Below are 15768 nucleotides of genomic sequence, written 5' to 3' on the forward strand. Positions count from 1 at the left end.
ACGTGAATTTATTACGATGTGTACAAGGGTTCTGCAAAAGCTGTATTCCAATATTACTAAATTTTTCGATATCCATGTGTAACATATCAATTTTGTCCACTTTAGATGTGCTATCAGATACAATTGACAGAATTGCGATATCATTTTTCTTGCTGAGTTACGGAGTTGTCAACTTGATAGTTTCGTTTTCTAAAAGTTTGCAATTTTTGCCAGTTTTTACAAAAAAATTTACGACATAAATCGAAAATTAGAAACCAGCAGTCACTAGATAGTAAGTTTTTCTTTTAAATGCAACAAACCCCGTCAAATTTGGTGCAGTGGTTGCCGAGAAAAACGAATTCTCCTTTTACATGTATTTAGATAGGAGCACCCGAGCTACAGCTTCCTCTTAAGGGCTACTTCCCCACTATCTTGTACGCGTGTAGAAAAAAAAAATACCGAAGATAGCGCAATGCCGGGCTGATCGGCGGCGGAGGTGACCCACACGTTAAGCATTCTTTATACGTGGACCAATCCCGAAGATAGTGCAATGCCCGACCGACCCGCGGCGGAGGTGCTGTTAGCCATTAAGGGGCCCACATACACAGCTTCGCTGGTCATCCTTCTTCACTGAGTAGAAGAGCACTGAGTTTTTTGTTCATTTTCATCCGCATCGAAGCGAATAATTCCGTATTTCTCTGGTTAATCTTCAGCGTATTCCGTGTGTTCCGATTGTTGTTTAGAACCGCATGAGGGGGGAGAGCTGAGCTAGTTTGTAGGTATTTGGGATATTGAAACGCAAACGAAGGCACCAACGGAGGTTGACAAAGGGCAATCGCTTTACTAAGAACCATCACATGCGTAACCTGTTTGTGAGTATTGTTATTGGAATACGAATTTTCGTGTCTTGACTGCATTGATTCACATCATGCTATTTCTCCTTGTTTCCTAACGTTGAGGTTCATTCTTGCAATTCGCTCTCGGCGCGTGGACTCAAAGGTGAGTTCCGTCACTTCCTCCTGCTGAGGACGACCAACGGTTTCGGAGCGTCGTGCAAACATCGGGATGCTGCTCTATTTTCTTTTTTCTTGTCTGGATGGCTACGTTTGTGCCGGTGCATGGCTTAGTGTTTCCAGCACTGCAGACGACGGCAGCAGACACACTGAAATTACACTAAAACACCGATAACCACAAAAACACAGGCTTTGCGAAAATTTTATACTATTCCTGAAAACATCCACGCGTACCAACTTCGCATCGATCCGGCGCGTGGCAGTGTCCTTTCCATCGTAACATTTAGGTGGGAAAAATTGGAGTGCTCGGATGTGGATTGAGGTGGTTGCTCCTCCAAGTGTAACCATGGAATTCGGCATTAGAGAATTAAAAGCACAACTACAGCATTAGTGACATAGCAGAATAATATGCTGTATTTTCGACAAAGGTGCACAAATTCAGTCAAAAATTAAGGAAGGGTGCAACAGAGCGTTTCTTTCACACATGGTGTATTTAATTTGTTCTTGTTTAAACAAGGAAGCGCTCACAAATGGTTCGTCGTCAACCCATTTAAATGCCAAGAACAGATACGAATCGAACTGAACACAATAGCTGGGGCTGTGTGTCGGAATGTCGAAAAGATGCGCCTGTCAGGTTGATTTTCCTTCATAAAGTAACCAAGGCGAATGCGCTGGAAGCCCTTTGCTGTTATTGTCAAAAAGAAAAGAAAAAAATGCTTGACGCTGCGCCCTAATGAATACGATCAATGCATTGCGATGTGTACCATTTCCTATATTTTTTTCTTTATCAGCATCGCAATTTTGTCGCTTCGTTACAATATCGAAGTACTTTACAGGACGTTACCATGTTATCAACTGCCTTCATACTCCAGGTGCAAGCCTCTACAACAATGATACTCAGGCCCTTTATTTCCCAAGACACTTTGATACCAGCTACGCAGTTTTTTTTTGCTGTTCCTACTATCTTGTAATTAATTACTCATAGATGGAAAATAGTTTTGGAGTTAGAGAACAGTTTGTCTTTCTTTGAAATGGCAGCGGTACAGGAGGCGTTATCATACCCGGCGTACAGTTAACTTAAAGAGACAGAAGGGAAAAAGTGGCACTTACAAAGAGCATTAACACTTACGACGCCGTTGAGCTGGAGCAATGATGTCTACTTCCCAAAAATGAAGTAACAAAAAACAGTCTGAGCAAATTATTAAAAATGACCAACTCCACCTTATGTCTACCTGAAAGGCGGAATTTCGTAAAAACAAAGAAAGGTGATGCTCCAACGCGCCACGTTAAAACCAAGTGTCGCTGTTATGCGTGACCTTCCATCTGGCACCCACAAGATGCTAATTAGCAGTCATGGCTGCCACGGGGCCGGCCCCAAAGTATTCTTTTCCCGAAAGAGCACCTTTGGCTTCCGAAATGTTTCCTGGCTGTAGCACATTCAGCATCATGCACAATCACTCACCACAACGATTTGCAAGTATGGCCATAACCACTGAGTGGGTCGCTGAACGTGCAGGATACACGACGGAGACACGACGGCATAGCCTAAAGTGTGGCGTTGCTACTGAAACGAGGGGCGTAGTTGAGACGATAACGCACCGACACAGCTCACTTGATAGCATCGAGTGTGCTTTGACAAGTCCAAGCGCACACAACCTTTACAGCTAGCCATACCAAAATCTTCAAGGCGGTCTCAAGACTTGGTTTTTGTAAATTTTTGTACGAGAAAGTAACCGACGGCGGGGTCAGCACGCTCGGTGTTTGCTACAGCACCCGCGGGCGCGAAATAGGTCCAGCGTTTACGGCTGGCTCAGGACGACGAGCGTCTCGTACTGGTCCCCGGCCGGTCGCGGCGGAGCGGCTTCCACGCAGGTGTCCTGGGTGTGCGGCCGCGGTTGGCGGCGAAACAGCACGAGCGCCTGTCCCGTAAGCGGTCGGCTCTCGGACGGCGGCCCAGTTGTGGACGCACGTCGGGTGCGCAGCCGCGGGCAGCATGTGGACAGGATGCGCCGGAACTCGCGTCGGAAGTTGTCGTTGAGCCATCCATAGAGCAGCGGGTTCGAACAGGCCGAGCTCATGCCGGCCATGTGGCAACAGGCGAAGTAGACACGGTACAGGCGAGAGTCTTCCGTGAGGCTGGGCGTCGAGTCTGCGACCAGGTTGAGGATGTGCAGGGGCAGCCAGCTGGCCGCGAAGATGGCGGCGATGGCCACCAGGAGCACGTTGGTGCGCTGCATGCGCCGCTTGTCGTGCTGCTGGCGCGGCTCGCTCTGGTTCAGCGGGCCCGCCTTGGCAACGAGCCGCACCCGGAGGCGGCGGCAGATACTCGCGTAGGCCACGGTCACGGTGGTGATGGGCAGGAAGTACTGGAACACGATTGAGAAGATGGAGTAGTAGAAGCGGCCCTCCTCGATAGGCCAGTGCTCGACGCAGTACTCGAGGTGCACCACTGTGCCCCGCGCGGGGTCCGGTAGCTCGATGTGGTGGAGCACACGGTACACGAACATGGGCACGGACAGCAGCAACGCCAGCACCCAGATGAGTGGCATGCCGACCAGCGCCGAGAAGCACCAGAGCTGCTTGGTCGGGTAGACGATCACAAGGTAGCGGTCGATGGCGATGGCCGTGATGCTGAGCGTCGAAACGAAGACGCTGGTGGCCTGCAAACCGGCCACCAGCTTGCACGTGGTGCCGCCCAGGGGCCAGAACTTGAGTGCGATCTCCACCAGCGAGAAGGGCATGGTGAACAGGCAGAGCAGTAGGTCGGCGGCCGCCAGGTTCACAATCAGCAAGTTGCGCGCCGTGCGCATCTTTGGGCGCCGCGCCACTGCCAGGCAGACCAGCCCATTGCCCGTGGCGCCGGTGAGGATGAGCAGCGTATACGCGGCCAGCAGAGCGGCTAGCGTGTCGCTGTCGATGGCCCTGCGGTCGAGGAAGGAGAGCAGGCGGCTCTCCAGCTGCCGGTGCAGCTCCTCGGTGTAGTTGCCGCTCTTGTTTTGTGACAGAACAGCCTGCGCGTGAACAGAGGCAACTGGTATAGTGGATTGTGCAGAAATGTATAGCACTTGGCAACAGCGATGCTGAAACAATTGATATTTGGCGTTATTTCAAAGCTGCACGCTGTTACGTCACGCCGTTACTTTACGCTGTACAAAAATGAGACACGCTCTACAATACCACAGTATGCAGGCGTCTAGGATCCGTGTTTGTTAGCTTCCTAAACATGTATTTCACAAAATAAAGTTAGGAAAATATTAAGGAACTGCATGACGGCATATAGACGTCTACGATTATGCACATAGTACTGAGAAGCCAAGGACTGGATAGGCCGAAGGTTTTTTTCTTTAGAAAAGGTGCCCCGAAAATGCGTAACGATATGCCAAGATAGAAGCACTCGTACAAGCGCAGAACATTCTTTTATTGAAGGAGGAACGTCGCAGCGTCTCGGTGCGAGTGGTCGCATGTTACCTCGGCTCCTGCATTCTTTCTCTTTGTGCCTGCCCGATGACCCCAAACGCCCAGATTTTCTGACCGATCTTATGTGAGTGTTATCGGCACTTCTTGGCGGTTTTTTCTGGCAACTCCGACGTCCCTTACGCGAGCCGCAGCTCTGTTTAGGGCTCTCGGCTGGTCGTCTCGCTATAGGCCTAACTCCGCCTGGCATGAGCGCAGGAACGGAGCGCGACGCCGCGGGCGTCGGCGGCGGCGCGCGCAACTGGCGCGAGATCCACGATAGCCTCTCAAGTCAGCGTCAACATCCTTCGCCTCCAGCAAACCCTGCAGGGTCTCGGAAGACGCAATCAAAAGCAGAAGCCCCCGCTGCTGCCGCGCAGTGATCATAAAATCAACCTAAGAGTTCGCGGGCGCCTTAACTGTGCTGCGATCCATCCATGCATCACCAGACAAATCATCCTCAAGGCTGCGGGGCTCCTTATATCCGACCGCAGCAGTTCTGGCCTAATTCGTGTCAACATCAACTATACCGTTCTAATCGGCACAGCAGACATGGATCGTGCCGATCTGTACCACAGCAGATGACATCGCTCCAACCCTCCGCAGATGCAATGCAACACTGACTATTGGCGGTGCATGACGCCTGAGCAATACTGAAATCATTCATATCCCAAGGCAAAACCATCCCCTTTCTACGTCAACTACGACGGCTGTGCACTTCGGTGCCGCCTATTTAGGCAGAAGGTAGACGCCTGTATCTGATGCCGCGAGACTGGTCATCGCCAGGAGGTATGCACCAATGCCACCGACACAGTCTGTGCGGAATGAAAGACGCACCTATGTACTACAAGTCTGACCCCATTTGTGTTGTTTGCAACGGAAACTATCAAACCGGCTCCTCGCTGTGCAAGCAAAGGTTTAAGCCACACCCTACACATCCCAGGCACTTCACCCACCAACCAAACTCCCAGTGTCGACCACACTCACTACTCAAGTCAGCGAAGAACTCGCAGCAAAAGCAAGGATCACGGGCCTCGCTCCGCAACCCAAGATGTCGCCTGGCCAGCCCTATCACCGAGCCTTCCTCTCGCCATCTCTTCGCGCAACCCACCCCAGGTAAGCTGGGCTAAGGTAGCCTCTTCCAGCTACTCCTCAAATCAGACTGCTAATACTGAATCCCTCCTACTTAAAGAAAGTTCAATTCTAAAAGCCGAAATTCAAGGACTTAAACTAGAACTCCAATCTCGTCACCACTCCACTTCAACGACTCAAACCCCTCCTTATAATTTCATCCATTCAACACATCATCCATCAGCCCTACCTGAACTCTCTTCACATCGTCCCATGGACACTAGCTTCTCCACTGAACGTGAACCGCTTCACGTCCCGTCGCCTGGCCAGCTCTATCATCGAGCCTTCCTCTCGCCATCTCTTCGCGCAACCCACCCCAGGTAAGCTGGGCTAAGGTAGCCTCTTCCAGCTACTCCTCAAATCAGACTGCTAATACTGAATCCCTCCTACTTAAAGAAAGTTCAATTCTAAAAGCCGAAATTCAAGGACTTAAACTAGAACTCCAATCTCGTCACCACTCCACTTCAACGACTCAAACCCCTCCTTATAATTTCATCCATTCAACACATCATCCATCAGCCCTACCTGAACTCTCTTCACATCGTCCCATGGACACTAGCTTCTCCACTGAACGTGAACCGCTTCACGTCCCGTCGCCTGGCCAGCTCTATCATCGAGCCTTCCTCTCGCCATCTCTTCGCGCAACCCACCCCAGGTAAGCTGGGCTAAGGTAGCCTCTTCCAGCTACTCCTCAAATCAGACTGCTAATACTGAATCCCTCCTACTTAAAGAAAATTCAATTCTAAAAGCCGAAATTCAAGGACTTAAACTAGAACTCCAATCTCGTCACCACTCCACTTCAACGACTCAAACCCCTCCCTATAATTCCATCCATTCAACACATCATCCATCAGCCCTACCTGAACTCTCTTCACATCGTCCCATGGACACTAGCTTCTCCACTGAACGTGAACCGCTTCACGTCCCCCCCCCCCCCCCCCCCCGCCGCAAACGTAAAACTCCGAGCACTCGAGGCCCTGGACGAGACAATCTTAAATTATAACGACAGGCTAACCACTTTGGAGACTAAATTTCATAATATACTCACCGCAGTTAAAAAAATCAATACAGATTACAGAGCCAAGAATGAAAAAGTCGACAAATTTATTGACTTTTTATAAGCACATATCCAACATACTACAATTTTGATAGCTGGAGTCATTGCGAATCATCCCAACGTAGCTGTACCTTCCGCATCCGCTTCTCTACCAGATCCGCGAAACGCTTTTCTGAGATCATCCCTGGACTGATTTTAATTTGTTGCGAATGGGAGAGAAAGGTAAATTCGAGTGACTGCTGGAAGCGGAATTTCTATTTAGGGCCTGAATTTTGTTAAAAGAATTTTCAAATATTCGAAAGTTCGAAAAAAAAATAGAAGCACGAAGTTTAAAAATTAATAGCAGTGCATCAAGAACAGATATTGCGGTTCTGTAAGCGGCATCCATTATATCATTCAAAGCTGACAAATTCGATTTGTCAATTTATATCTTACGTGAATTCGTTAAGTTGTGTAGAAGGGTTCTGCATAAGCTGTATTTCCATATTACAAAATTTTTTTATATTCATGTGTAATATATCTATTTTGTCCGCTTTAGATGTACTGCTAGATGCAATGCACGGAATTGTGATATCATTTTTCATTGCCGAAAGGCAGAGCTGTAAACTTGGTAGTTTCGTTTCCTGAAAATTGGTGACTTTTTCCACTTTTTAATAATGAACTGACAGTCCAAATAAGAAATCCGGACCGAACAGTCACAAAATTTAATTTTTTCTTTTGAATGCAACAAACCTTGTCAAATTTGGCGCAGTGGTTGCCGAGAAAAACGAATTCTCCTTTTACATGTATTTAGATAGGAGCACCCGAGCTAAAGCTTCCTCTTAACAATAGCCAATTACCCGACTCTCTCTGAGTGTCAAGTGTGGCAGTGGAACTGCATGCAGGGCGTTCCGAAAAAATAAAAATAAATAAAGCACTCCTCCAACAGTTTCTAGCCTCCTCTTCTAATTTCCCAGCTTCCATTGCGCTTCAGGAAACTGACGGACCAATCAGCTTCCTAGATTATAATGTCTGTCCGACCAATAAAGCCTCCCGGCCCGACGCGGCAATTCTTACGCACAATACACCTCACCGCCAATCACACCTAATTCGACAGCGTCGATATGGAGCATGATTTACTACAAATTATTCCTCGCAAAAATAACGCGCCTGGTCTTTACATTCTCGATATATATAGTCGTGCACAATACACACATCACCGCTTTCACTCCCTCTTTGCACAAGCCATTGCCGCTGCCACCCACCATCCCCTCTTAGTTCTTAGCGATTTCAACGCACCCAAACAGTTGTGGGGCCACTCCGTTTCTACTGCCAAGGGCGGAGCCGTATGGATCCACATTTATTTATTTATTTATTTATTTATTTACATACACTGCAGCCTAATGTAGGGCTATAGCAGGAGTGGAAACATTACACAATGCTATAGATTATACATTATACATTAAAAACACACTCATACACAAAAAGATGAATGAGTACAAAGAAGCGTTTTATATGTTAGCGAGGTGCTCAACTGTGGTAGCTATAAAATCTTTTAGGAATAGTCAACGAATGTTACTGGGTATAGAATTCCAAAGCTCTATTGTACGTGAAAAAATAACTGTGTTTGAATGTGTTAGTACGACCAAAAATAGGTGTTGTGTTCAAGGCGTGGGAGCCACGGGTACAACTTGCGTTAGTAAATGTGATGACCACAGGCTCACATTACATAAGGACATCGATGCACCAACCAGGCTAGACAACAGCGTAGCCAAGGACACCTCTCCCGATCTTACCCTTACAAACAGAATTCAACACGTCACATGGCACAACTCACAAGTTAACCTAGGTAGCGACTACTACACCAGTGCCACCACACTACATTTCAAACACAAACCCTTTGCAAGCAAACGCCTGAGCCTTACGACTTGGGAAAAATTTTGAGAGGTCCGCCAGGTATCAGCTCCCACAAACATCAAAGAGATCTCAGAATGGGCTCAGCAACTTCATTCAGACGCCCAGACGCACACTGCCACTCTGCCCCCCGAAAGCACCCTCACTACGGTTGATGCCAAGCTTCTACACATCTGGGAAGCCAAGCAACCTCTTTTAAAACGGTGGAAGAGGCGACGGCACAACCGAAGGCCATAATTCAGGACTCAGAATTGCCAAATGAGACTTCCAGATCCAAGAGTACGCCACACAACTGGCGTGCCAGCAGTGGGACCAGGTATGTGAAAACATGCATGACAGCCTCGATAACAAGTGCACATGGCAACTCTTGCGACACTTATTAGACCCTACCACGTTGCGCACACACTACAACCACAGCACAAACAAACTGTTACATGCACACAAAAACAATCTCAACGGACTCTTCGATGACCCCCGCCATAAACACCTACCTCCCGCTCAGCACTATAACATTCCAAAGTACACTGACGAACCCAACGAGCTACTAAGCTCCGCTATCACGGAAGCAGAGGTTCTCCATGCCCTAGCCACCCTGCGTACAATGTAAACACCAGGCCCCGACTTTATTAACTGCAAACTACTCCGCGATCTAGGCGACAACTCCGTCACAGCCATCACGGCGTACGTCAATCACTGCTTTGACACTGGCACCATCCGTAGTTCGTGGAAAGATGCCAGGGTAATTTTCATCCCAAAGCGAAACAGACCATTGGGCACTTCTAATCTCAGGCCTATGTCATTAACCTCTTGTCTCGGTAAAACAGTTGAACATGTCATCTTCAACCGACTCAGTAAGTACATGGAACACAACAGTCTTTATCCATCAGAAATAGTGGGTTTTCGAAAATCTCTCATGCCTAGATATCATGCTTCGGATGAAGCATCACATCGTTACACCCAATAAAAGTCTAGATACGCAAGCAATTCTGGGTCTGGACCTCCACGACGTCTTCAATAACGTTTCACACTTCTCCATCCTCCGAGAGCTTAATCTCATTGGGGTTGGCGGAAAGACCTATGACTGCATGAGTAGATTCTCAGCCAACCGCACCACAACCATACATATAGGCACAGAGCAATACCCCTCGTACGCTTTGGGCAGTTAAGGCACGCCCCAAGACTCGGTGCTCACCCCCTTTTTTAACCTCTCTATGATGCCGATGGCGCGAGCATTGCGACCTATTCCTGATCTCAAGTTATCGCTCTACGCCGGCGACATCACGCTTTGGACGACTGGCAGCTCCGATGGAGAGATTCAGACACTGCCAACGTGGTCGTGGCTTATGCATGGATTATGAATCTCACATGCTCCCCTAAAAAATCCGAGCTACTTCTCCTGCCATTCCACAGCGGGGCCGAAAAACACATATCTAATATGCAGGTCAACCTAAACCACATCCCTCTTACTAGAGTGGACAGACTCCGGGTGCTTGGTTTACATATTCAAAGCAACCGGCTCAACCTATATACCGTACATGCACTCCACACTACAGTTGATCACACCCTGCGCCTTCTAGGGCGCATCTCCAATAAACATGGCGGACTAAAGGAGGCCGAACTGCTACGCTTGGTCCAGGCATTCGTTATCAGTAAGATTAAATTCACAACACCCTGTCTACATTTTTTTTTAAAAATCACAATCAGATCCGCTCGACACCCTTGTATGCAAGATATATAAACTCGCTCTGAGCGTCCCCATACGGACCTCCACTGTAAGGTTCATGCTTAGTGGCGCCTTCAATACACCTAAAGAACTCACAGAAACCAATTTCACATCCCAGTATAGCAGACTTTCTAACACCGCAACAGATCGGCACATTTTACAAACACTTTCTATCACTCCGGCACCCATCATCAAGACTAAATACATCATTCCAAATCACATACACGAGAACCTCTACATCACCCCACTCCCAAAAAACATGCACCCTGTGCACCACACACGGTACAGGAGGCAGCGAGCAAAGGCTCTCCAAAAACATTTCTCCTCCTCAAAAGACGTGCTCTATGTTGATGTCGCCGAATATGGGAACATAAATCAGTATGCAATATCAGTCATCAACACTCACGGCCAAGTTGCCGCGGCCGCCCCCATTCCTGGCGGTTCCTCGGAGAACGCGGAGGAGGCGGCCATACCCCTGGCCCTCACAATCCCACATTCATCAGCTATCGTATATAGCGACTCCAAAACAGCCATACATAACTTCGAAGCGAGCAGGGTCTCTAAGCCAGCCCTTTCCTTTATTTTGACCCATCCTTTCCATCAAACTGTAGCATTAATCTGGACTTCCGCGCAAGCAGGCCTTGCCGGAAACGAGGCTGCTTATGCCAGTACCCAAGGATGCAGTCCGGGCGCAATCATTGGATGTGCCGGACCTCGCTACGGAGGAGGCGCCGTTTACAGCGCGAGAGCGGCTTATTACCTACCATGACATCTGCACACAATACCGATTAGACCGTTTAACCTTTCCGCCGCTCATGCGCAAATGCCCGCGCAAATCTGGAGTTCTGTGGCGACAGCTGCAGACTCGCACCTTTCCCTCCACTCACCTCCTCCACCGCATTCATCCCTCCATTTACCTTTCTGCCTCTTGTAAATTCTGCGTCTCTCCCAGAGCAGACTTAAATCTCATCATGTGGTGGTGCCCTAAGCACCCCCTTCTCCCTTTTCCCAAACAATTAATGTCTAGTGAGGAGCAGTAGGAGGCTGCCTTGCGCAGCTCGGGGCCCGACGTTCAGGAGGCCATCCTGGAGTGGGCTGAGAAGATAAAGGAGACCTACTTCAAGTATTTCCTCCCCCCACCCTCTATCCCATTGCCCCGTTCCCTTTAAAGAGGGACAAATAACATTTTTCATTCTATTGAAGCTGGTTCTCGTTCACATATTATGGTAATATGCTAGGCTTACGAGAACGCTTTACAAGGGTCCAAAGCATTCAGCCACGCGTAACCAGGGGCCGAATTTGAAAAGTTTTTCCTTAGTAAGTGCTTTTTCCCATTGACCGCCTTCGCTAATAACTTGTCCAGCATCAGGATTGGCTGGAATTTTCTCTTAAGAACAATTCTAGCGTAAGAACTTGTGAATACGGGCCCAGATCCTTACGGGGCCGTGGAGGCGGGAAATGATGTTTCCATGTAGAGCCCAATAATATATTAAAAAATCACCGCCGAAGCACTCCGTATAGATGGTTAACCAGCGAAGCTGAAACGCGCGTCCGCGGTGTTTAACACTGGGTTAATCCCGACGGTTCATTAAATGACGGCTTGATAGCCTGCCGGATCCTCGGTACGCAGTTGCTGCTTGCGCTCGACTGCACGAGCCTGTTCTTGTGCCCGGGCTGCAGCATCCGCACGGCGTAGGCAAGCTCGTTCCTCGTTCTAGTCGCGGCGTTGCTGATCGAAAGCTGCCTGCTACTCACGAGTACGTATGACGCGTGGCCTACCCATTTCGGAGCCGGATAAGAACTTCTGCGCGCGTGCTCGGCTGCCAAGGAGAGAAATGACGTCACTACTGGCGCAGCTAATCCAACACCACCTAGATAGCACAAGGCCTTTTCACTCCGATCCATAATGTCATGTTATCTGGCCCGACTGCCATAAAATCTAATGGGGATGTTCCCGAGTAGGCAACAGTGATTTTGACGTCATCGTGGTCATCCCGCCAGTCTTGTCAATGGAAATTTCGGACGAGGTAGCGTGACGTCATGAATCGGAGTAAACAGGCCTTCTGCTATCTAGGTGGTGTTGGCTAATCGCGCGCCTCTCTTTCTCTCTCTTTCTTTCTTCGCGCATGCGCATGGTTGCGACGGAGGAGTTTTCGGCGTACAGGCGACCGCCGGATGGACGGGCGCACGAATTGGCTAGCCATACACAGCTTCGCTGTAAAAACAACAACAAATAAAGGAAAACGAAGCTTGCCTATGTGGCTGTCGAACAGTATAGATAAAGCATGAAATGCCTGATCTGCGAAATGAACTTTGATGTCGTATTGCCAAATCACTATATAATGTAGGTCTATGAAATTATTTATCGCATGACTTGACTGCACAATTTCACCTAAGGTCTCCACCTGTGAAACTTTTGCCGCTAACTTTCGCTATTAATTATTGCGTGTTACGTCAGCACACAATGAGCCATGCGTGATAGAGCACCGTCCAGGTTCTCCAAGCGCGGCAACAATTTATACGAACAGGGAACCAAATTATGACGAGGTTAGTTACGCTTTTTTATTAGTATACATACCGGGTGGTCAAAATTAAGATTTATGGTTTTCTTAAAATTAGGCACTAGGAGGCACGTGAAGACCACCTGTGCAAATAAGTTATGTGGCCAGAGGGACAGAAAGTGAGATGATAATTATCGCTTTCAGCAGCTCAATCACCTAAAATTGAATAATTAACTTTTTGTGGACTGCAGTAAGTGGGTATGTCTGTAGTGTAGTGTAGTTAGAGCCAGTCGTGTTTCCACACGGTATCAGTTGGAAGAATTCTTCTGGTGTGTCTGTGCTCCGAGATATCCGACTACAAATTTTAATTGTCGTTCGCATGATTACGTAGGCCAGTGAGGATCGGCGCAAAGCTCCTCCTTGATGTGACGCGGCTGTTGCGCGCGGCGTTTAGTCTGACAACGGGGCGGAGGCGTAGGCAAAGATGGTAACTGTTCCCCTTCCCCTCTCGGCTGGCGAAATCGAGACATGACAGCGCGGTGTGTCGTGCAGTCGTTGCTCTTGATTTCAATAAAGCTTACAATACTTGGAAATCAGCAGTCACTTTATTTGCTTAGCGCAGGCAAGGACCATGCCCGCTCATCTAGTCACCGTTACGCACGCGCACGGCCCTCCGGTTTCTTCGCTCGCGCCATTATCTCGGCGTGGCAGCTGCCGCCATAGTTGCAGGCTGCGCGGTCGCGTGTTACGACGGTCGTGGTTCCGGGTTCTTCGATTTTTTATTTCTTCAACTGAGAAGGGAAGGGGAACAGCTATCGTCTTTGCCAATGCCTCCGCCCCGTTGTCAGACTAAACGCCGCACGCAACAGCCGCGTCACATCAGGGAGGAGCTTTGCGCCGATCCTAACTCTCTTGGATGCGTAATGGTGCGAACGACAATTAAAATTTGGAGTCGAATATCTCGGAGCACAGACACGCTAGAAGAATTCTTCCGAGTCATACTGTGTAGAAACACGACTGCCTCTTAACTTTGCAATACCAACATACCCACTTACTGCAGTCAACAAAAAGTTAATTATTCAATTTTAGTTAATTGGGCTGCTGACAGCGATAAGTATCACCTCACTTGGTGCCCCCCTGGCCACACAACTTATTTGCACAGGTGGTCTTCGCGTACCTCCCAGTGCCTAATAAAAAAAAACAAATAAAGCTTAATTCTGAACACCCTGTATATGTATACAAATATAGGATATGGGTCATTCTACGCGCAACATTTGTCTCCTACGCCATGGCGCGGAGTACCGATGGTACGGGTTCTTGCATAACTCGTAGTCTGCGTAATCCGTAGTGCTTACAAAAGAACGAATCAATGCCATACGCAATACCTCGTGTGTGATAACTGTCCGACTCTGATGACGATTAGAAGTAGTCATGGTTTACTTTGATAGCACAAATGTATTATCGTAAAAAGCAAATGGGGCGCATCAGCTTTTAAACAGCGTAAACGGATACTTTACAGCCATTTACCACGCATGAAAAAACAAGTGCCCATATTTGATGCATAAATAGTTCAAAGGCAAGGCAAGAATTCAGTTGCGTCCGTACGTGTTCTGCAGTGAAGACACAGATCAATAATGCCTACCGGTGAGATTGGTTGCGAAGTGAAATTTTTTTTCTACCCTCAAAGAAAAGTTACGCGAATTAAAATTGCTATATCACAAGCTGAAAGGATTGATTTTCTGGAACATACTTAGTTTGATTGTCTAACGTTATTTTTAACATAAGCTGTCGCCGCTGAAAAAAATGGTAAAAAAATTTTCGCTGAAACATGCATGATGTTTACCCGACACCTCGCTAATGTTAAAGAGCTTTGCGTTTTAACAGCTGACCCACACATCGCCCGTCGGTGTAACGATTCACCGAGGCCACTACCTCAATGATCTCGGAAGTACTCTTACTATTGGTGAAGGCTGCGCGAATTGGTTACTGGCATTGTGAAACATGTCAATAGCACTAACGAGGACGAGGCACAAAGCACGAAGTGCGCACCACCTGTCCTATGCATTTTGTATTTGTTTTTGAATCCTGTTGTCATCATCATCATCATCATCATCATAATCAGAATATTTTATGTCTACTACAGGACGGATGCCCCTCGCAACCGTCTTCAATTGCCCCCGTATTTCGCCAGCCATCTGTATCCTATGCCGTCAGATTTCTTAATCTCCTCATATTGCCTGATCCTCTGCCGTCCACGGCTACGTTTCCTATCCTTTGGCACCCATTCTGTAGTTGAGCCTTTTTCGTGGACGCGGAGAATGCCTGAGTGATGCCCTTGAGCGAGGCACGCGTTCTGGTAAAGAGAGAGAGAAAAAAAACTGCTAGAAAACAACTCATGCGGTTGAATTAGCATGGCACATTATTGCGCTGTTTTCCGACATCGACCTATTTACTATGCCAGCTGGCAAAGATTATCGCAGCTCACGGAGTCAGTTAGTGCAGCAGAAAAAAAATTTAATTCTGTTGTTTTACGCATCAAAACCACAATCTGATAATGAGTTATGCTGTAGTGGGGAGAGGGGGGGGGGGGGGCTCCGGGTAAATTTTGATCACATGGGGTTCTTTATCGTGCACCTAATGTACAGTACATGGACGTTTTTGCATTTCGCCCCCATCGAAATGCGGTCGCCGCGGCCGGGATTTGGTCCCGCCACCTCGCGCTTACAGCGCATTGCCAAAGCCACTGAGCAACCACGGCGGGTGAGCATAAGAAAGGATTTTGTAGTACCGTTCTCATGAATTTACGTGGCATTGCTTTCTAACAAATTGGCGAGGGCGCGTGCTCGCACGGAAAATGCTGCTGCTATCTGTTCTACACTCACTACATGATTTTTTGGCGCACTTGTCGCTACTGATCTCGACTAGAATATCACCTACACCAGTTTTCATCTTACTCCTTATTGACTCTGAACACACCTATAATTTTCCGTTCCATTGCTCTTGTGCGGTCCTTGGTTT

The 15768-nt window shown here is 48.1% G+C and overlaps 1 protein-coding gene across 1 annotated transcript in view; it reads right to left on the reverse strand.

Moving 5' to 3' along the window:
• Nucleotides 1-1383: 1383 nt before the first annotated feature.
• LOC126545229 (neuropeptide F receptor-like) overlaps nt 1384-15768 on the reverse strand; it is a 334942-nt gene continuing 320557 nt past the window's right edge. The window contains exon 4 of the mRNA XM_055061259.1: nt 1384-4003. Within this exon, the coding sequence (XP_054917234.1) occupies nt 2792-4003 (1212 nt within the window). The 3' untranslated portion in view covers nt 1384-2791. The remainder of the gene's footprint in view (nt 4004-15768) is intronic.

This window comes from Dermacentor andersoni, chromosome 1, assembly GCF_023375885.2.
Source record: "Dermacentor andersoni chromosome 1, qqDerAnde1_hic_scaffold, whole genome shotgun sequence".
NCBI classification, from domain to species: Eukaryota; Metazoa; Arthropoda; class Arachnida; order Ixodida; family Ixodidae; genus Dermacentor; species Dermacentor andersoni.